This window comes from Leucopleurus acutus, assembly GCF_964270905.1.
Source record: "Leucopleurus acutus genome assembly, chromosome: 19".
Lineage (NCBI taxonomy): Eukaryota > Metazoa > Chordata > Mammalia > Artiodactyla > Delphinidae > Leucopleurus > Leucopleurus acutus.
Genome location: NC_139161.1, coordinates 12,652,859 through 12,669,906, shown reverse-complemented (window position 1 = coordinate 12,669,906; position 17,048 = coordinate 12,652,859). Strand labels below are relative to the sequence as shown.

General features: G+C 47.6%; 1 protein-coding gene across 2 annotated transcripts in view; it reads left to right on the top strand.

The window, feature by feature from the left end:
- The first annotated feature begins 2,788 nt into the window (after positions 1 to 2,788).
- The window catches only part of WDR45B (WD repeat domain 45B), a 29,844-nt gene continuing 15,584 nt past the window's right edge, over positions 2,789 to 17,048 (top strand). Inside the window, exons 1-2 of one of the 2 annotated variants that reach the window (XM_082861746.1) lie at positions 2,789 to 2,938; positions 7,412 to 7,486. In XM_082861746.1, coding sequence (XP_082717872.1) covers positions 2,872 to 2,938; positions 7,412 to 7,486 — 142 coding nt within the window. In that variant the 5' untranslated portion in view covers positions 2,789 to 2,871. The remainder of the gene's footprint in view (positions 2,939 to 7,411; positions 7,487 to 17,048) is intronic. The other variant, XM_082861747.1, reaches the window with a different exon arrangement.

The following is a 17,048-nucleotide window of genomic DNA, read 5'->3' as shown; positions in this document are numbered from 1 at the left end:
GATGGATCAATGGTAGGTAATGGGAGCCACTTCTCCATACAGGCAGTGGGTGCCCAACATGGTTCCCTACCCTGGCAAGGGTCAGACTGGCCCTGCCACTCCTCACCTCACCTCTGACCCTTGATCCCCGACCCTCATTCCTCAACCAGCCTGAACTCGGGGTCAGGGTCTGGCTCCATCTGTTCTGGCTTCAGTGGAATACTTGGGTCTGTGCTCTCCTTCTTCAGATCTCTGGAGTCTCACATACCTTTCTTCTCAAAAAAGGCTGGCTCCTGACAATGAAGTTTTGGCTTTTATTCCTACCTTCTCTTCCCTGCCTCAGTCTAGAACTCAACTGTGGAATACTGCTTCTTTCACTCTACTTTCCCACGATAAGAGTGGAACAGCCCAGGTACAGAGGCCTCTGAGTCACTGTGCAGAGGAAGACAGAGGCAACAAAGAAGAGTTCCAAAGTCTACCTTGCCCCAACGTAGTTGCCGTTGCTCCAGCCTTTACCCCTCCTAGGTGAGGCAGCCCAGAAGTGCTTTCACTGTCGTCAGCCAAAGACCACCAGGAACTCAGTTGACTCACTGCAATGAGGGAGACCTCCTATGGTCAAGAACCGGGGACATTTCTGTAGGAGGATGTTGGAAGGGACTCAGACTAGCACTTGTGGTAGGAGAGCACATTGCTGTGTTCGATGCTTTCAGGGAGCAGCGGTGATTCCGGGATTGCTGTCTTAGTAACTCCTATCTAGAAGGTATGAAGACTGAGCAAGGTTAAAGCTGTTGTTGGTAAAAGCAGCAGCCGCTCAGGCACCAGCATGCGGTCTGGCCTTCGCTGGCTCGGATGCTGCCCCATTCTGGACTGTGTTCATGCAGGGTCTTGCCTTTATGCTGCCCCTATCAGCCTGAGGGGCCTCGTCCAGGGAGCTTTCATATCCGACCCTGCCCGCTGTGGCCAGGCTGTGTGTGCCAGAATCTCCGGTGCTCTTTCTGTGCCTGATGAGATGACAGGAAGACGGCTGTCTAGCCCAGGAGTGGACTTGGCACTCGGGTCTAGAATATGCCTGTCTGCCGCGTCAGAGACTAACTTTCTACTTCTGCTGGAGGACAGTGCCTTGTGCGGCTCAAAGCTGGTCAGCATTGTCTGCTGGTTTCCTGATTCCTTGCTGCAAAATTTTATCGTTGCTCTGTGGGCCACTTTAGAAATGGGGGTGATGGATGGTAACTTTTTAAAGGTTCTCTGATTGTTTTACTAGTTAAACACTGTATCATACGAAACAACCTTACCTCTTGCAGATGAAAGGCGAGACCAGAGGGCCCTCTGGGCGGGGACCCTAGGGCCAGCCGCTCCTGCCTCCATGGCCACTGTGTTGGAATAGGACCATGGGCCGGCTCCGCGGTGCTGGGAAGCCCAGAGCCTTACTTGATGATGTGTTGTGTCCCAGGGGCTGTGTGTCCTGGGCGGAGGTGGTGGTAGGCAGGGCTCTGTGATCTGGAGGACTCTGTGTGTGGGGGAGCTTGGTGTCTTGGGGAGCTCTGTGTCTCTGAAGACGGTTCTGTGTGTCCTGGCGGGGGGGGTTCTGTGTCTTGGGGATTCTGTGTCCTGGGGGCAGCTGTCTGTGGGTACCTCTGGGCCGTGGGGGGTCTGTGTCCCTGTGGGGCGTCTCTCTCTGAGGAGATGGAGGGTAGGGGGTGGAAGGGTCCATACGTTCATATACAGTCAACCCTTGAACAACGCAGGGATTAAAGGCGCCCGCCCTCCACGCAGTCGAAAATCCGCGTGTAATTTATAGTCGGCCTTCCTATCCTCGGTATCTGCAGTTCTGCATCTGTGGATCTAACCAACCAGGGTAGTGTAGCCCTGAGGCATTTACTATCGAAAAAAATCCTCGTGTAAGTGGCCCTGAGTTGCTCAAGGGTCACCTGTACTTCCATTTCCTCACTTCCACTCATTTTGCTATTTTCGCGTACATTTTACTAGCATACCTGTTAAAAACTCCATAATGCATTGTTATTTTTACTGAGATACTTATCTTTTTATCAACTAAAAATAGAAAAGTCTCTTATGCTTACCTTAATCTACATGATTTCCGGGGGACTCGAGTTACTGTGGGGGACTGGGTTCTGCGTGCTCCTGAGGGTCACGGGACAAGGCTGTCACTGTTTTGTTTTTTAATTTATTTATTTACTCATTTATTTTTGGCTGCGTTGGGTCCTTGTTGCTGCGCTTGGGCTTTCTCCAGTTGTAGTGAGCGGGGGCTACTCTTCATTGCCGTGCGCAGTCTTTTCATTGCGGTGGCTTCTCTTGTTGCTAAGCACGGACTCTAGGCGCGTGGGCTTCCCTAGTTGTGGCTCACGGGCTCTAGAGCGCAGGCTCAGTGGTTGTGGCACGCGGGCTTAGTTGCTCCGCGGCATGTGGGATCTTCCCGGACCAGGGCTGGCACCCGTGTCCCCTGCATTGGCAGGCGTATTCCCAACCACTGCGCCACCAGGGAAGTCCCTGGGCTGTTCCTTTGAATCGCCGCCCCCTGGAGGGCTCGTTGGCACTGGGGGTCTCCTCCCGCCTGGGACAGGTGGTTCCCGCCCCCAGATGCGCCCTCCACAGATGCGGCCCCTCCCCTCAGACCAGGCCCCGCTCCCGAACCGACCAGACCAGCCCTCTTCGGGCAGGCCCCGCCCCCCATAGACGTGACGCTCTCGGAGCTCCTTCCCCGCCCGGCAGGCCCCGGGTGGATGTGCTCGGCGCTCCGCGGCTCTCTGGCTGCGCGCGCAGGCGGTGGGCCTTTCGCTTCCGGCCGCGGCGGCCTCGGAGCTGGCCAGAGGGACCCCGGCGGCCTGCCTCCCCGAGCGGCATGCGGCGCTGAGGCGCGGTGGACCCCGCTGCGTCATGAACCTCCTGCCCTGCAACCCGCACGGCAACGGGCTGCTCTACGCCGGCTTCAACCAGGACCACGGTGAGGGAAGCCCGTCGACTGCCCCGGCCCTCCCGACGCCGCTGCCCCTTCGAGCGGGGTCCCGCCCTCGGCGCCCTGCGGCAGCGTCCGTACCGCGTCCAGGCCGCTCGTCCCCTCCTCCCCGGGCGCCTGTTCCCCTCCCCACGGCGTTCCCTCTCCTTCGCCCGGCGTCCCTCCCCTCCCCCCCGGCCGCCCCACCTCCCAGCCGCTCGCCCACCGCCCCGACGCCCACCCCTCACCCCGGTCGGACGGTGACGGGATTTTCCGGGCGGCGTCGGTTCTTTCCTGTCGCTTTAGGGTCCACAGCGGCCGGGACGGGGTCGCGCTGAGGTGACCCAGACTCAGGACCTCGTCCGCGAAGGTCCTCGTCTTTTCTGTTGATTTTCATAGAAAAAAAATCGCCGGACTCACAGTTTATTCTTTTGTTGGGTGGAAACCGGACCGTCCAGCACGGCTTTGGGGAAATGGCATTTTTCGCGTTTCCGAGTCCGGCGGGCTGGGGGGCTGCGCCCCACTCTCACCCGGGGAGGGGGACCCGCGTCGGTTCCGAGTGTTCGCTTTGGAAGCCGGCTTGAAGAGAATCCAGAAGCGGGAACTGCAGGACCCGTGTCTGTGGAGCTTGTTTGGTGTAGAGTTAAATAGGCCAGGCGGAGGTGGCCCCGCTGTGTCAGTGCGTGGGCACTTGGGCTTGTGGGGTTATGGCTCCAAGGTCCTGACTGTGGGGCCCCGGGAGAGTTAAGTGTGTCTGGGAACCGAGGCGAGGCAGGGGTTTTCCTTCGGGGAGGAGCCCTTGAGGGCAGGAAGTGTTCTTGGAGGGGTGGAGGTGGACGTGGGGAAGAACGTGGGATGGGGGCGGCTGGGCTGGGGACCGCAGGTGGTGTGGCCCCACGTTGGGGTGCCCTTTTGGGGCCACATGTTGGGCATCCAGCAGTATGTGGCAGAACATTTGGGGTTTTGATTTCCATAGGAGGGCCAGTAGGTTTTTCAGTAGGTTCTGATAATAATTGAGAACTCTTTAAAGAGTTAACCGTGTTACAACTCCTTAAGAAATGTGTTTTCAATGGAAAGAGGTGACTGGCTGATAGTAGGGGAGGGGAGAGGCAGCCCTGAAAAGCAAACACAGAAGCAAAAAGCTTACTGACTGAGGCCCTTTAAAGGCAAGATCTTCTACACCTGCCTTAGTGCCAGATGAGGCATCTTTGTATTAAGTTTCAGTATAGTAATTGAGGCTCACGATGATGCTGATTATTTTAGAAACCAGTGAAGTTTATAATGTTTTTTTATAAAGGTTTCATCAAAGATCATTTAGAAAATACAGCACTGGCTTTTAGATGGATATATTTCAGTTGTCTGAAAAATACACTCTCACTTTTGTAAAACCATTTCATTTCATTGTAATAAATTACAAGTAAAGCTTACAGTGTTGCTGGAAAAAATATACTTTTATACTTAAGCTTCTGCTTACCCTTAGCCTAATTTCCTATAATGTAAATTTATGCCATATTGTTGAGTTCATTATATTTTGTTTTTATACTGATTTTTAATTTTTACTCAGCTTTTTTAGCACTCGCATTGCAACTTTAGAAACATCTGCTTATAATTTTAAATTGTTTAAACTTTTGTCTTCTCCCAAAGATAACTTGCATTACAGTTTTCAAGATTCTGAGGTGTGGATATGTACATTTCTATAATCTGGCTGCCGTTTTTCTTTCTCTTCCCGTGGGAAACACAGGGTTTGAGTACACACACCTTCTCTGTAGACTAGCTTGTCCTGCCTCGACCGAGACTGAGGCCACAGGCTGACTTCGCTGGCTCACTCTGCTGTGGTTCTGGAGTGTGGGCTCAGAGCACTTGCGCGTGGACTGCATATGGCTCATGCGTAGAAGAATGCCCTTCAGTGGTTCTGATGCCCTGTTGCCAGTCGGCTTCCTCTGCACTGTGCTTGGTCACCAGCTGTTGGCTTGAACACTTCTGTGTGGGGAAAAGTTTTGTTAAGATAGCAAGAATGAGAAGATTAATGCCAACTTTTGTATGATAGCCAAGTAAAATACGTTAATTATTTCCCCTACCCAAAAAATAGCAAGGATAATGCCTAGCCTCCTTAGTGAGTGGTTTCCAGTCTTGTGGTATTTGTAGTACCTTTTCTTCTAGCTTTTTTTTTTTTTTTTTTTGCGGTACGCGGGCCTCTCACTGCTGTGGCCTCTCCCGTTGGGGAGCACAGGCTCCGGATGCGCAGGCTCAGCGGCCATGGCTCACGGGCCCAGCCGCTCCACAGCACGTGGGATCCTCCCGGACCGGGGCACGAACCCGTGTCGCCTGCATCGGCAGGTGGACTCTCAACCACTGCGCCACCAGGGAAGCCCTCTTCTAGCTTTTAATTGAAGCACACTATTCTTACAGAAAAGTGCTCATATCCTAAGTATTCTGCTTGGTGAATTTTCCAAACTGAAAACACCTTCCACAGCACTCAGGTTAAGAAACCAAACACCTGGCCACCCTGTGCTCCTTCCAGCCACTCCCCCATTCGACTTCCAATGACATAGATTAGTTTTGCCTATCCGTATTGTATTTTGTTTCTGGCTTTTTAATTCAGTATCATGTTTGTGAGATTTTTTTTTTTCCATACTGTTGAGTATAATTGTAGATCATTCTCATTGGTGTGGTGTTTCTTTGTGTGAATATATCACAGTTCATTTATCCATTGAACCATTCGTAGGTCTTTGGGTAGATTCCCAGTTTGGGGCCATTATGAGCATAATGGTGCTGCAGTGAGCATTCTAATACCTGTCTTTTGGTGAACGTATGTTGTCATTTCTGCGAGGCTTGTATACCTAGGAGTAGAATTGACAGCGGTAGTCGTGCAAACAGTTTTCTGCAGTGATTGTCCTGGTTTGCCCTCCAACAGCAGTTCTGAGAGTTCCCATGCGAGTTCTACACACTCCTTACATTTGGTGTATTTTCCATTATTTTGGCCCTTTTGGTGGATGTTTAGTAGATCTCATTGTGGTATATGTGAGATTGTATTTACATTTCCCTGATTCTGTGTGTTTATTGACCACTTGGATATTCTCTTTTGTGAAATGTCCAAATATTTTGCTCATTTTTCTCTTGGGTTGTCTGCCTTTTTCTTGTGGATTTGTAGGGATTGGTTGTTTATTTTATACAAGTCTGGTCAGAAATATATGTGTTCTGGCAAAGACAAATAAGATAGGTGCAGGCTTAAAACTTGTGGAAGGTGTAATAGTTGAGAAAGAAAGGGAAAAGTTTCAACTTCTGTATTTTCGTATTTTCCAGAAAGCCAAGCTCTGGTTCCCCTGTCCAGATTACATGATTACAATAACACAGAGGGAGTTACAACCCAGAATAAGTTAGAGATAATAAGTAATGCTGTACTTTAGCGTGATAAAGGCCCAGATAAAGTGCCTGAGAGTTGACTGCAGAACAGTCTCCAACTCCTGAGGAGGCTGTCATGGTCCTTGCAGTTTTATAAGTAACCTGGACAAAAAATAGAAGCATGCTTTCCATGTTGGGGGCAGGGGTGGCAGATAGGATAGAATAATGTCTTCCCAACGCTGGAACGCAGATCAAAAGCAGGGGAAGAGACCCTGAGGGTGGCTTTCGCATTCAGGCCAGTAGTGCGGTCGCAGTGAGGGTCCAGGCTCTGCAGCTTGTCTTGGAAAAAGAAGCGGAGGGTTTGGTGTTTCTCCTTCTGGCCACAAGCTTCATATGAGCCTGCATGGTGGTGTTGAAGGAGATTAATGTGGTCTTGGTCACACTTAGGCAAGTGAAGTCCAGGTCACAGGATCGTCTTGAAACTTGAGTGCTTCATTCAGTTCATAACAGTGCCTTTAATTGGACCATTAACAATCTGGTGTGTGACTTGGGGATGGTGACCATGACAGAGGTTTAGGGAGTTAGGATTAGTTCCAAGTGGGAGTGAGGTCATGGAGACCTCAAGCTGCCTTCTAGAAGACCATCCACACCAGCCCTTCCCCCCCTTCCCCAACTGGGCGTGTCCATACCTGCTGGGGTTGCCTGCTTTGTGGCTGTCCTCATGGACTTTCTTGTTTGTCATTGCCTCTGTAGGACTTGGTGGCTGATACAGTCCTCGAGAGGTGTGTTGGGAACGGGGAGGCCAGTGGTGAGCATTAGAGGCGGGAGTTGAGGGAAGTGCTCAGTGGCAGAGTGGCTGGTGCAGTAGCCGGTGAACCCCTCGTGCTGGAGTTAAGTGAGCCTGGTCCACGGGATGCCAGAAGGGCCCTGAGGCGGGCAGTGGAGTGACGTGCAAATCTGATAACAGTTCATGAGGAGAGTCGTAGTGACACTTGCAGACCACGTTCGTGTGGTCTGAGCATCCACAAGAGTTCCTGGGAGAGGTCACTGTCTCTGGACCCCTTGCTTGTGACGGTCCAGGCCTGGGGTCCTCAGCTGAGACCCCAGTGAGGTGATTAATTTGTCTGTCTCACACTTTAGGGTGCTTTGCGTGTGGGATGGAAAATGGATTCCGAGTCTATAACACCGATCCACTAAAGGAAAAAGAGAAACAAGGTAAGAGTAACTGACATTTCTTGGTTTCTGCCCTTTTCTAGCCCGTAGAGTCTAGATTTTATCTTGCAGATTAGAGGGGAGCTGGTTTTGAGAAGTGAACAGGGTTCGTGGCCCTGTCAGCTTGGATGCAGCTGTCCTCTTTCTTCCGTTGAGCTTCTATGAGTGCTGGGCCCTGTGGGCCGGGTGCAGTGGTGATTCAGCCGGTGTTGGCGACTCTGGGTACTCTGGTGAATCCAGTACCTGCTAGCCCTGCTGAGAGAACCAGGTGCGGTTGTGCTGGCCACTTCACTCTTCCTGTTGAAGTGTGAAGCTGTAGGGAGCTCAAGTGAGGGCTTTAGTTACAGCACGTGGGACTTTGACTCTTAAAATGACCCACACTTAGAAAATACTATTGTAGCAATATAGTTGCTTCTGTTTACTTATTTCAGTGTCTTAAATTATGTTTTCATGGAATAAAAGTTTTCAAAAGCTGGAATTAGGAATTCTGTTGGTAAAATAAAATAATGGTGGTCCTTTTCCCATTTGACAGGAAAAATGTGTAATTTACAGGTAGAATCATCCCATTTTCTTCTTCTCCTATGTATTTTTCTTAAGCTTTTAGTGTCTCCTGGTCCTTATCTGCCAACGGATGAACAAATCTCAGATAAATCGTAAACAATGAGAAACATCCTTTTCCTTCCTGCAGTTGTGGTTGTGGTTTTTATTCAATGTGCAAGTTATATTTTCTGATGCAAGAACTGTTTCTCATCTGTAAGAGGAAGTCACTGCATTCTTAAGCTTTCCTATCAGCCCCTTTCCATTTTGACAACTAATATCCTACATCAGGGATTTTCAGAATCTTTTTTTTTTTTGGTGGTGGAACCTCTTTGTCAAGTAAAATCTTCCATACAACCCTGGTATGTAAAACAGTAAGTGGTGCTTTATATTCAGGAGTTTATTTTGTAAGCTGAAGCCTATAACTTTTATTTATTAGAGAAAGACCATGTAGCTGGTTAGTAAAGGGCTCAGACTCTGGGCCCACACTATTTATTTATTAATTTATTATTTATTTATTTTTGGCTGCGTTGGGTCTTCGTTGCTGTGCATGGGCTTCCTCTAGTTGCGACGAGCGGGGACTATTCGTTGCGGTGCGCGGCCTTCTCATTGCAGTGTCTTGTTGCGGAGCACGGGCTCCAGGCACGCGGGCTTCAGTAGTTGTGGCGTGTGGGCTCAGTAGTTGTGGCTCAGGGGCTCTAGAGCGCAGGCTCAGTAGTTGTGGCGCACGGGCTTAGTTGTTCCACAGCATGTGGGATCTTCCTGGAACAGAGATAGAACCTGTGTCCCCTGCATTGGCAGGTGGATTCTTAACCACTGCGCCACCAGGGAAGTCCCTGGGCCCACACTGTTTAGATCCCAGTCCTGCTCTGCTCCTTGTCACGTTGCTGTGTAACCTTGGGCAAGTTCCTCACCTGTTGACCTCAGTTTCTTGATGTGTGAAAAATGAAGATGATAACTGCCTACCTCCTAAGGTTATTGTAAAGACGGGTGAATTAGGATGCGTGAGACACACAGACGAGTGGCGGTACACACAGAAAGTGCTTTGTAAGCTTGTGCCCTTGTCATTGGTGACAGCAGTGTTACCCTTAAAGAGTGGGTCTTTGGGATTAATGAGTGTTACAGGCGACAGTGGAAGTCTCCTATCAGTCTTCTATGCTGCTGACTTCTATTTGTTTTGTTTTGGTTAGGTAGTGAATTAAGACAACTCTTTTTTTTTTTAAATAAATAAATTTATTTATTTATTTATTTTTGGCTGCATTGGGTCTTCGTTGCTGCACGCGGGCTTTCTCTTAGTTGAGGTGAGCGGGGGCTACTCTTCGTTGCAGTGCGCGGGCTTCTCATTGCAGTGACTTCTCTTGTTGCGCAGCATGGGCTCTAGGCATACGGGCTTCAGTAGCTGTGGCACGTGAGCTCAGTAGTTGTGTCTCGCGGGCTTTAGAGCACAGGCTCAGTAGTTGTGGCGCACAGGCTTAGTTACTCTGCGGTATGTGGGATCTTCCTGGACCAGGGCTCGACCCCGTGTCCCCTGCATTGGCAGGCGGATTCTTAACCACTGCGCCACCAGGGATGCCCCGACAACTCTGTTTTATACAGAAAAATAGTTACAAAATATTTTGAAACAGCTTAACTTGAAAATTTCAGGATTCGGTATGCGGGCCTCTCACTGTTGTGGCCTCTCGCATTGCAGAGCACAGGCTCCGGATGCACAGGCTCAGCGGCCATGGCTCACGGGCCCAGCCGCTCTGTGGCATGTGGGATCTTCCCAGACCGGGGCACGAACCCATGTCCCCTGCATCGGCAGGCAGACTCTCAACCACTGCGCCACCAGGGAAGCCCTCAGGATACTTTTTACTTAAATTGACCTACTAACTTCGGAGTTACAGACTTTAGTTTCAAAGTTGAATCATTAGAGGCATATTAAAAACTGCTTCCTAATTAATGAAATGTTTACAGTAAATCTAGGATTTCTTATAAAAATAAGTTAAACTAGAAGCGTTTAAACCTCCTAAGTGCCAGGAAGGTTTGCTGCTGTCATGTCACAGTGCCGTGTTTGTTCCCTGTCCCTGCTCAGCTGCACTGTATCTGGGGCAGGCCATCCCCGAGCTTAGCTTGTAGTGAATTTTGAATTTGCGAGGGATCCAGCAGGGCTGTGTGGTGCTTACTAATGATGTGTTTAAGGACTTCTCCTACATGCACTTGCAGCCTTGTCTGCTGCTGCATTTCTGGCAATTAACTCAACAGTAGAAAATAGGCAGAAGACTTGACCTTATTACTTTTTTATCTTTGAGATTTACTTTCCTAAACGAGGAAGGAAGTGTGCCTGCATTGTAGGGTCATTCCCAGATCTGGGCTCTCGGCCTTGTCTCTGCTGTGACCGTGGCTCTGAGTAAGGGGACTGCGCGACTGGCCGTGAGCTGAATGCCTCTTGCAGGCACACCCACCATCGGGTGGAGCTGGCAGTGCTGGGATGCCATCTTGGGCATCCCCAAGACCCCAGTGGAGGCAGCTTTCTCCTCCGAGGTGGTGTAGGTCCTGCGTCCCATGCACAGAGCAGCATGGCTCAGCTCGGGGGAGGCGTGGGAGCCCTGGGAGCACAGCCCGTGTGGTGTTCTCACAAGGATGCTGTGGGGTCAGAGTGTAGAACTCCGATTCATGTATATCACATACACATCCAAGCATATCCTGGAAGGAAGGTTCAAATCATAATTTGAACAAAGATGTGTCAAGAGTGATGCCTTTGGGTAAAATTATATCTAAGTGATTATAGAAATAAAAGGAGTACTAAAAAGTCAACTCCACTCTTCACTTAGAAACACAACCCTCCCACATTCCAAAGCTGACTAGAACTTTTGTAGCCTACACTGGATGAACTTGCAAGGTCCTCAGGGCGGGCAGCAGGGTCCAGAGGAGTCCCCTTGTCTTTAGTGCCGCCCGCCTTTTCCTCCATGTGACCAGTGCTCACACATGTGACATTGGCAGCCATGTGTGGGGAAGCAGAGGGGACACAGAGGCCTAGAGGGGATGCCGAGTGACAGGTGGAGCAGCAGGTGAGTCTGCTTGTTCCTGAGCCCACTGAGTGCTGCACTGGGGGCTGAGGATGCAGTAATGAATAATATGGGCAGGGCTCACGCCAGGGAGTACTTCCCAGAACTTCTGCTGCCAGTGTCCTTGTCCCCACGGTGAGCCACAGGCCCCCCCCCCCACCTCTGCAGGAGACCCTCCAACACTAGCAGGTAGGTCTGGTTCGTCTCCCCTGGGGTCACTGCTCCTTCCCCTGGGTCCCGATGCACACACTACTTTGTGTGTGCCCTTCAAGAGCGGAGTCTCTGTTTCCCCCAGTCCTGCTGAAGTCCTGCAATCAATTCCCACTAGGCTTCAAAGTCTGATTCTCTAGGAATTCCTCCTCCCATTGCTGGACCCCCAGGTTGGGAAGCCTGACGTGGGGCTCAGAACCTTCACTCCAGTGGGTGGACTTCTGTGGTATAAGTGTTCTCCAATCTGAGTCACCCACCCACCAGTTATGGGATTTGATTTTACTGTGATCGCGCCCCTCGTACCGTCTCATTGTGGCTTCTCCTTTGTCTTCGGATGTGGGATATCTTTTTTGGTGAGTTCCAGTGTCTTCCTGTCGATGACTGTTCAGCAGCTAGTTGTGATTCTGGTGTTCTCTCAAGAGGGAGTGAGAGCACGTCTTTCTACTCCGCCATCTTGGTTTCTCCTCTCCGGTATCGGCCTTAAAGGATTTTATCTGAAGGAAAAAATTGGGAAAAAGATGCTAGATGCTGTGGTACATCCTGACACGGAGGTACAGCCATGACACACTGTTAGAGGGAAGAGTTGGAAAATAGTGTGATGGTGCCAAATGGTGCCATTGGTTTGAGTTCAGTGCAAGTTACATGCATGATCTCGTTTACAGCTGTTTCTACTTTATGCTTTTCTGTGTTGTTTTATTTTCATAGTGATAATATATAATTTGTATAATGAGAAACAAGATATTTCCATTAAAAGAAAACTCCTCGGAAATAGAAGGAGCTGGGGGTTGCAGGGCAGAGGCAAGATGAAAAGGCAGGGGGCTGCCGTCGTGCCAGGAAGGCTGAGTTCTCCCCTTTCGTATAAGAGCCTCTCAGCGGAATGGAGGTTAAGCCAACACTTAGACGTCCTTCTCCCCCATTTTATTTCAGTTTCTTTTCTTTTCTTTTTTTTTGCCAAGCTGCTTGTGGGATCTTAGTTCCCTGACGAGGGATCGAACCCGAGCTCTCGGCAGTGAGAGCGTGGAGTCCTAACCACTGGACCACCAGGGAATTCCCCCAGTTTCTCATTATTTTTGAGGCAGGTTCTGTAGGAAGAGTGGGACCTGTCAGGTATTGATTTGTGCCTGAAGCTTTCATCAGTCGAAGTTTCCAGAGCCTGTCTTGTGTCTTCCATCTCTCTCTGTAGTTTAGTCTGCTGCATAGCCAGCTGCTGGGCCTGGGGACTTTTAGAGATGTGGATATTAACGAGCATCCTTGGGCACATGTCTCTGCTATTCTGTCATTGAGTGATGCCTGTTGATCTTTCAGGACCAGCCCTTGGGGCCTGGGACTCGGGGGCTCTAATGGCAACCTTGGGCTTCCTTTTGGAAGACCCCCTCCTCTCCAGCTGCAGGAGGTGGGGGTCAGACACCCTTGGGGGCTGTGGCAGGTGCTCACTGGGTTGGAGGCTGTGGCCCTGGGTGGGGGTCGCTAAAAGTCCTCTGACTCTCCTGGAGTTTGGAGTCTCGCCTTTGATTGCTTCCGCTCTTCCCAGGAAAGCCTCACGTTCCCCTTTCTCTCCCTCACCAGTTGATGCTGAAAAATCTGCTTTTCTCTTCCTTTCCAAAGGCCAGAGGCCATAGCAGTTTACAGTGGTCAAAACTGCTGTCTTAATCCTTAACTATTAACATCTTTGTAATCTTGACATTGATGTTTTTTTTAATTGCATCAGAGTCAGCCATAGATAGGCATCAAGGTAACACAAAATCTCATTTCGTATAATACTGGGTTTTTTTTGTTGTTGTTGTTGTTAGAAAGAGGCTTAGAGAAAAATCATAGCCTGTACCATTTAAGTTAAAACCTTTTAAAAACTTTTAAACAGAATGTAATATCCTTTTAACACTTTTTTTTTTTTTTTTTTTTTTTTTGCGGTACGTGGGCCTCTCACTGTTGTGGCCTTTCCCGTTGCGGAGCACAGGCTCCGGATGCGCAGGCTCAGCGGCCATGGCTCACGGGCCCAGCCACTCCGCGGCACGTAGGATCCTCCCGGACCGGGGCACAAACCCGTGTCCCCTGCGTCGGCAGGCAGACTCTTCAACCACTGCGCCACCAGGGAAGCACATTTTTGGTGATTTCTTCACGTGGAGTACTTCAGTTTTTGTTTTTTTCCCCATCCCACCCAATCGGTTCTCTGTCCGTGTCACATTTCAGAAGCTGTTGTGCCTCCTGGCATTTCTTCATTCTCCCATTAGCTTGGTTACATCTTGCTAAGGGAGTGACTCGCTTTTAGAACTTGAGAAAACTCATGACTTTAACAAATCCAACATTAATAAGTTTGAAGTCTCAGTGCTCGCATAGTGTTGTGTTAGTATTAAATATTCTCCCTTGGTTGGATAGTATTTTGAAAATATGTTGGTTACCTCTTGGCATAATTCACAGGTTTCTCTAAATAAATTTGATTCTAGAACTTAGTGAACCTGCACTGAGGAAACAATTACACTCCTAACAGACCCCCAGAACTGTTCATCTTGCAAAACTGAAACTCTGTCCCTATTAGACACTGACTCCCCTTCCCCCTCCCCGAGCCCCCACCATCCTACTTTCTGTCTCTATGAATTTGTCTACTCCAGGGACTTCATATAAGTAGACTCATACAGTATTTGTCCTTTTGTGACTGACTTATTTCATTTAACATAATATCTTCAAGGTTCATCTGTGTTGTACCAGTGTTGTACCATGTTCCGGAATTTCCTTCCTTTTTAAGCTGAATAATATTCCATTATGTGGATGGACCATGTTTTGTTCACCCCTTAATAGACATTTGGGTTACTTCTACCTCTTGGCTGTTGTTAATAATGCTGCTGTAAACATGGGTGTGAAAATATCTCTTCACAGCCTTGATTTCAGTTCTTTTGAATGTATACCAACAAGTGGGATTGCTGGATCATGTGGTAGTCTGTTTTTAAATTTTTGAGGAACCACCATACAGTCTCCAGTAGCAGCTGCACCAGCAGTACACAGGGATTCCTATTTCTCTTCGTCCTTGTCAACACTTGTTATTTTCTGTGTGTTGTTTTTTGTTTTTTTTTTGTTTTTTTGATAGTGGCCATCTTAATGGTTGTGGCAGGATATCTCATTGTATTGTTGTTTTAACTGAAGTATAATTGATTTAAAATGTTGTGTTGGTTTCTAGTGTATGGCAAAGTGATTCAATTATCCATACATATATCTTCTTTTTCAGATTCTTTTCCATCATAGGTTATTACAAGATAACTGAGTATAGTTCCTTGTGCTATGTGGCAGATCCTTGTTTATCTATTTTATTTTATTTTTTAAAATTTATTTATATATTTTTGGCTGTGTCAGGTCTTCATTGCTGCACGCAGGCTTTCTCTAGTTGCGGCGAACAGGGGCTACTCTTCATTGTAGTGCATGGGCTTCTCATTGCGGTGGCTTCTCTTGTTGCAGAGCACGGGCTCTAGGCACGCAGGCTTCAGTAGTTGTGGCACACAGGCTCAATAGTTGTGGCTTGCAGGCTCTAGAGCGTGGGCTCATTAGTTGTGGCGCATGGGCCTAGTTGCTCCACAGCATGTAGGATCTTCCCAGGCCAGAGCTCAAACCTGTGTCCCCTGCATTGACAGGTGGATTCCCAACCACTGCGTCACCAGGGAAGTCCTACCTATTTTATATATAGTAAGGTGTATATATTAATCCCAAACTCCTAATTTATCCCCCCTCCCCCGATCCCCTTTGGTAACTGTAAGTTTGTTTTCTGTATGTCTGAGTCTATTTCTGTTTTGTAAGTTTATTTGTATCAGTTTTTAATTATTTTATTTTTACAATATTTATTTATTTTGGCTGCGTTGGGTCTTAGTTGCAGCACGTGGGATCTTTCATTTCGGCATGTGGGCTTAGTTGCCCCGTGGCATGTGGGATCTTAGTTCCCCAACCAGGGATCGAACCAGTGTTCCCTGCATTGCAAGACAGATTCTTAACCACTGGACCACCAGGGAGGTCCCATTTGTATCATTTTTTTAGATTCCACATATAAGTGATACCATATGATATTTGTCTTTCTCTTTCTGACTTCACTTAGTATGATAATCTCTGCATACTATCTCCGTATTGCTGCAAATGGCATTATTTCATTTCTTTTTTAAGTCTGAGTAATATTCCATTATGTATATATATATATCACATCTTCTTTATCCTTTCATCTGTCAATGGACATTTACATTGCTTCCATGTCTTGGTTATTGTAAATAATGCTGCTGCGAACATTGGGGTGCATTGTATCTTTTTGAATTAGAGCTTTTTCTGGATATATGCCCAGGAGTGGGATTGCAGGATAATATGGTGAACTCTATTTTTAGTTTTTAAAGGAACCTCCATATTGTTCTCCATAGTGGCTGCACCAATTTGCATTCCCACCCACAGTGTGGGAGGGTTCCCTTTTCTCCACACCCTCTCCAGCATTTATTATTTGTAGACTTTTTGATGATGGCCATTCTGACTGGTGTTAGGTGATACCTCATTGTAGTTTTGATCTGCATTTCTCTAATAATTAGCGATATTGAGATCTTTTCATGTGCCTGTTAGCCATCTGTATGTCTTCTTTGGAAAAATGTCTGTTTAGGCCTTCTGCCCATCTTTTGATTGGGTTGTTTGCGTTTTTTTGTTACTGAGTTGTATGAGCTGTTTGTATATTTTGGAAATTAAGCCCTTCTCGGTAGCATCGTTTGCAAATATTTTCTCCCACTCTGTAGGTCACCTTTTTGTTTTGTTTATGGTTTCCTTTGCTGTGCAAAAGCTTTTAAGTTTAATTAGGTCCCATTTGTTTTTGTTTTTATTTCTATTACTCTAGGAGATGGATCCAAAAAAATACTGCAGTGATTTATATCAAAAAGTGTTCTGCCTATGTTTTCCTCTAGGAGTTTTATAGTATCTGGTCTAACATTTAGGTGCGTTTTTTTCTTTTGGTTTGGTTTATTGTTGTTGTTTTGGGTTTTTTTGGCAGCGCCACGTGGCACGGGGGATCTTAGTTCCCCGATCAGGGATCGAACCCATGTGCCCTGCAATGGAAGTGTGGAGTCTTAACCATTGGACCACCAGGGAAGTCCTACATTTAGGTTTTTAATCAATTTTGAGTTTATTTTTGTATATGGTGTTAGAGAATGTTCTAATTTCATTCTTTTACGTGTAGCGGTCCAGTTTTCCCAGCACTGTTTATTGAAGAGACTGTCTTTTTTCCGTTGTATATTCTTGCCTCCTTTGTCATAGATTAATTGATCATAGTTTGTGGGTTTATTTCTGGGCTCTCTGTTTTGGTCCATTGATCTATGTGTCTGTTTTTGGGCCAATACCACACTGTTTTGATTACTGTAGCTTTGTAGTATAGTCCAAAGTCAGGAAGTGTGATTCTTCCAGCTCTGTTCTTCTTTCTCAGGATTGTTTGGCTATTTGGGGTCTTTTGTGTTTCCATACAAATTAAAAAACTTTTTTGTTCTAGTTCTGTGAAAAATGCCATTGGTAATTTTATAGGGATGGCATTGAATCTGTAGATTGCCTTGGGTAGTATGGTCATTTTAGCAATATTAATTCTTCCAGTCCAAGAACACTGTATATCTTTCCGTATGTTTGTGTCATCTACAACACACTGACAACAGAATATCAGAAAGAGAAATTAAGGAAACAGTTCCATTTACCATTGCATCAAAAATAATAAAATACCTAGGAATAAACCTACCTAAGGAGGCAAGTGACTTGTACTCCAAAAACTAACATGCTGATGAAAG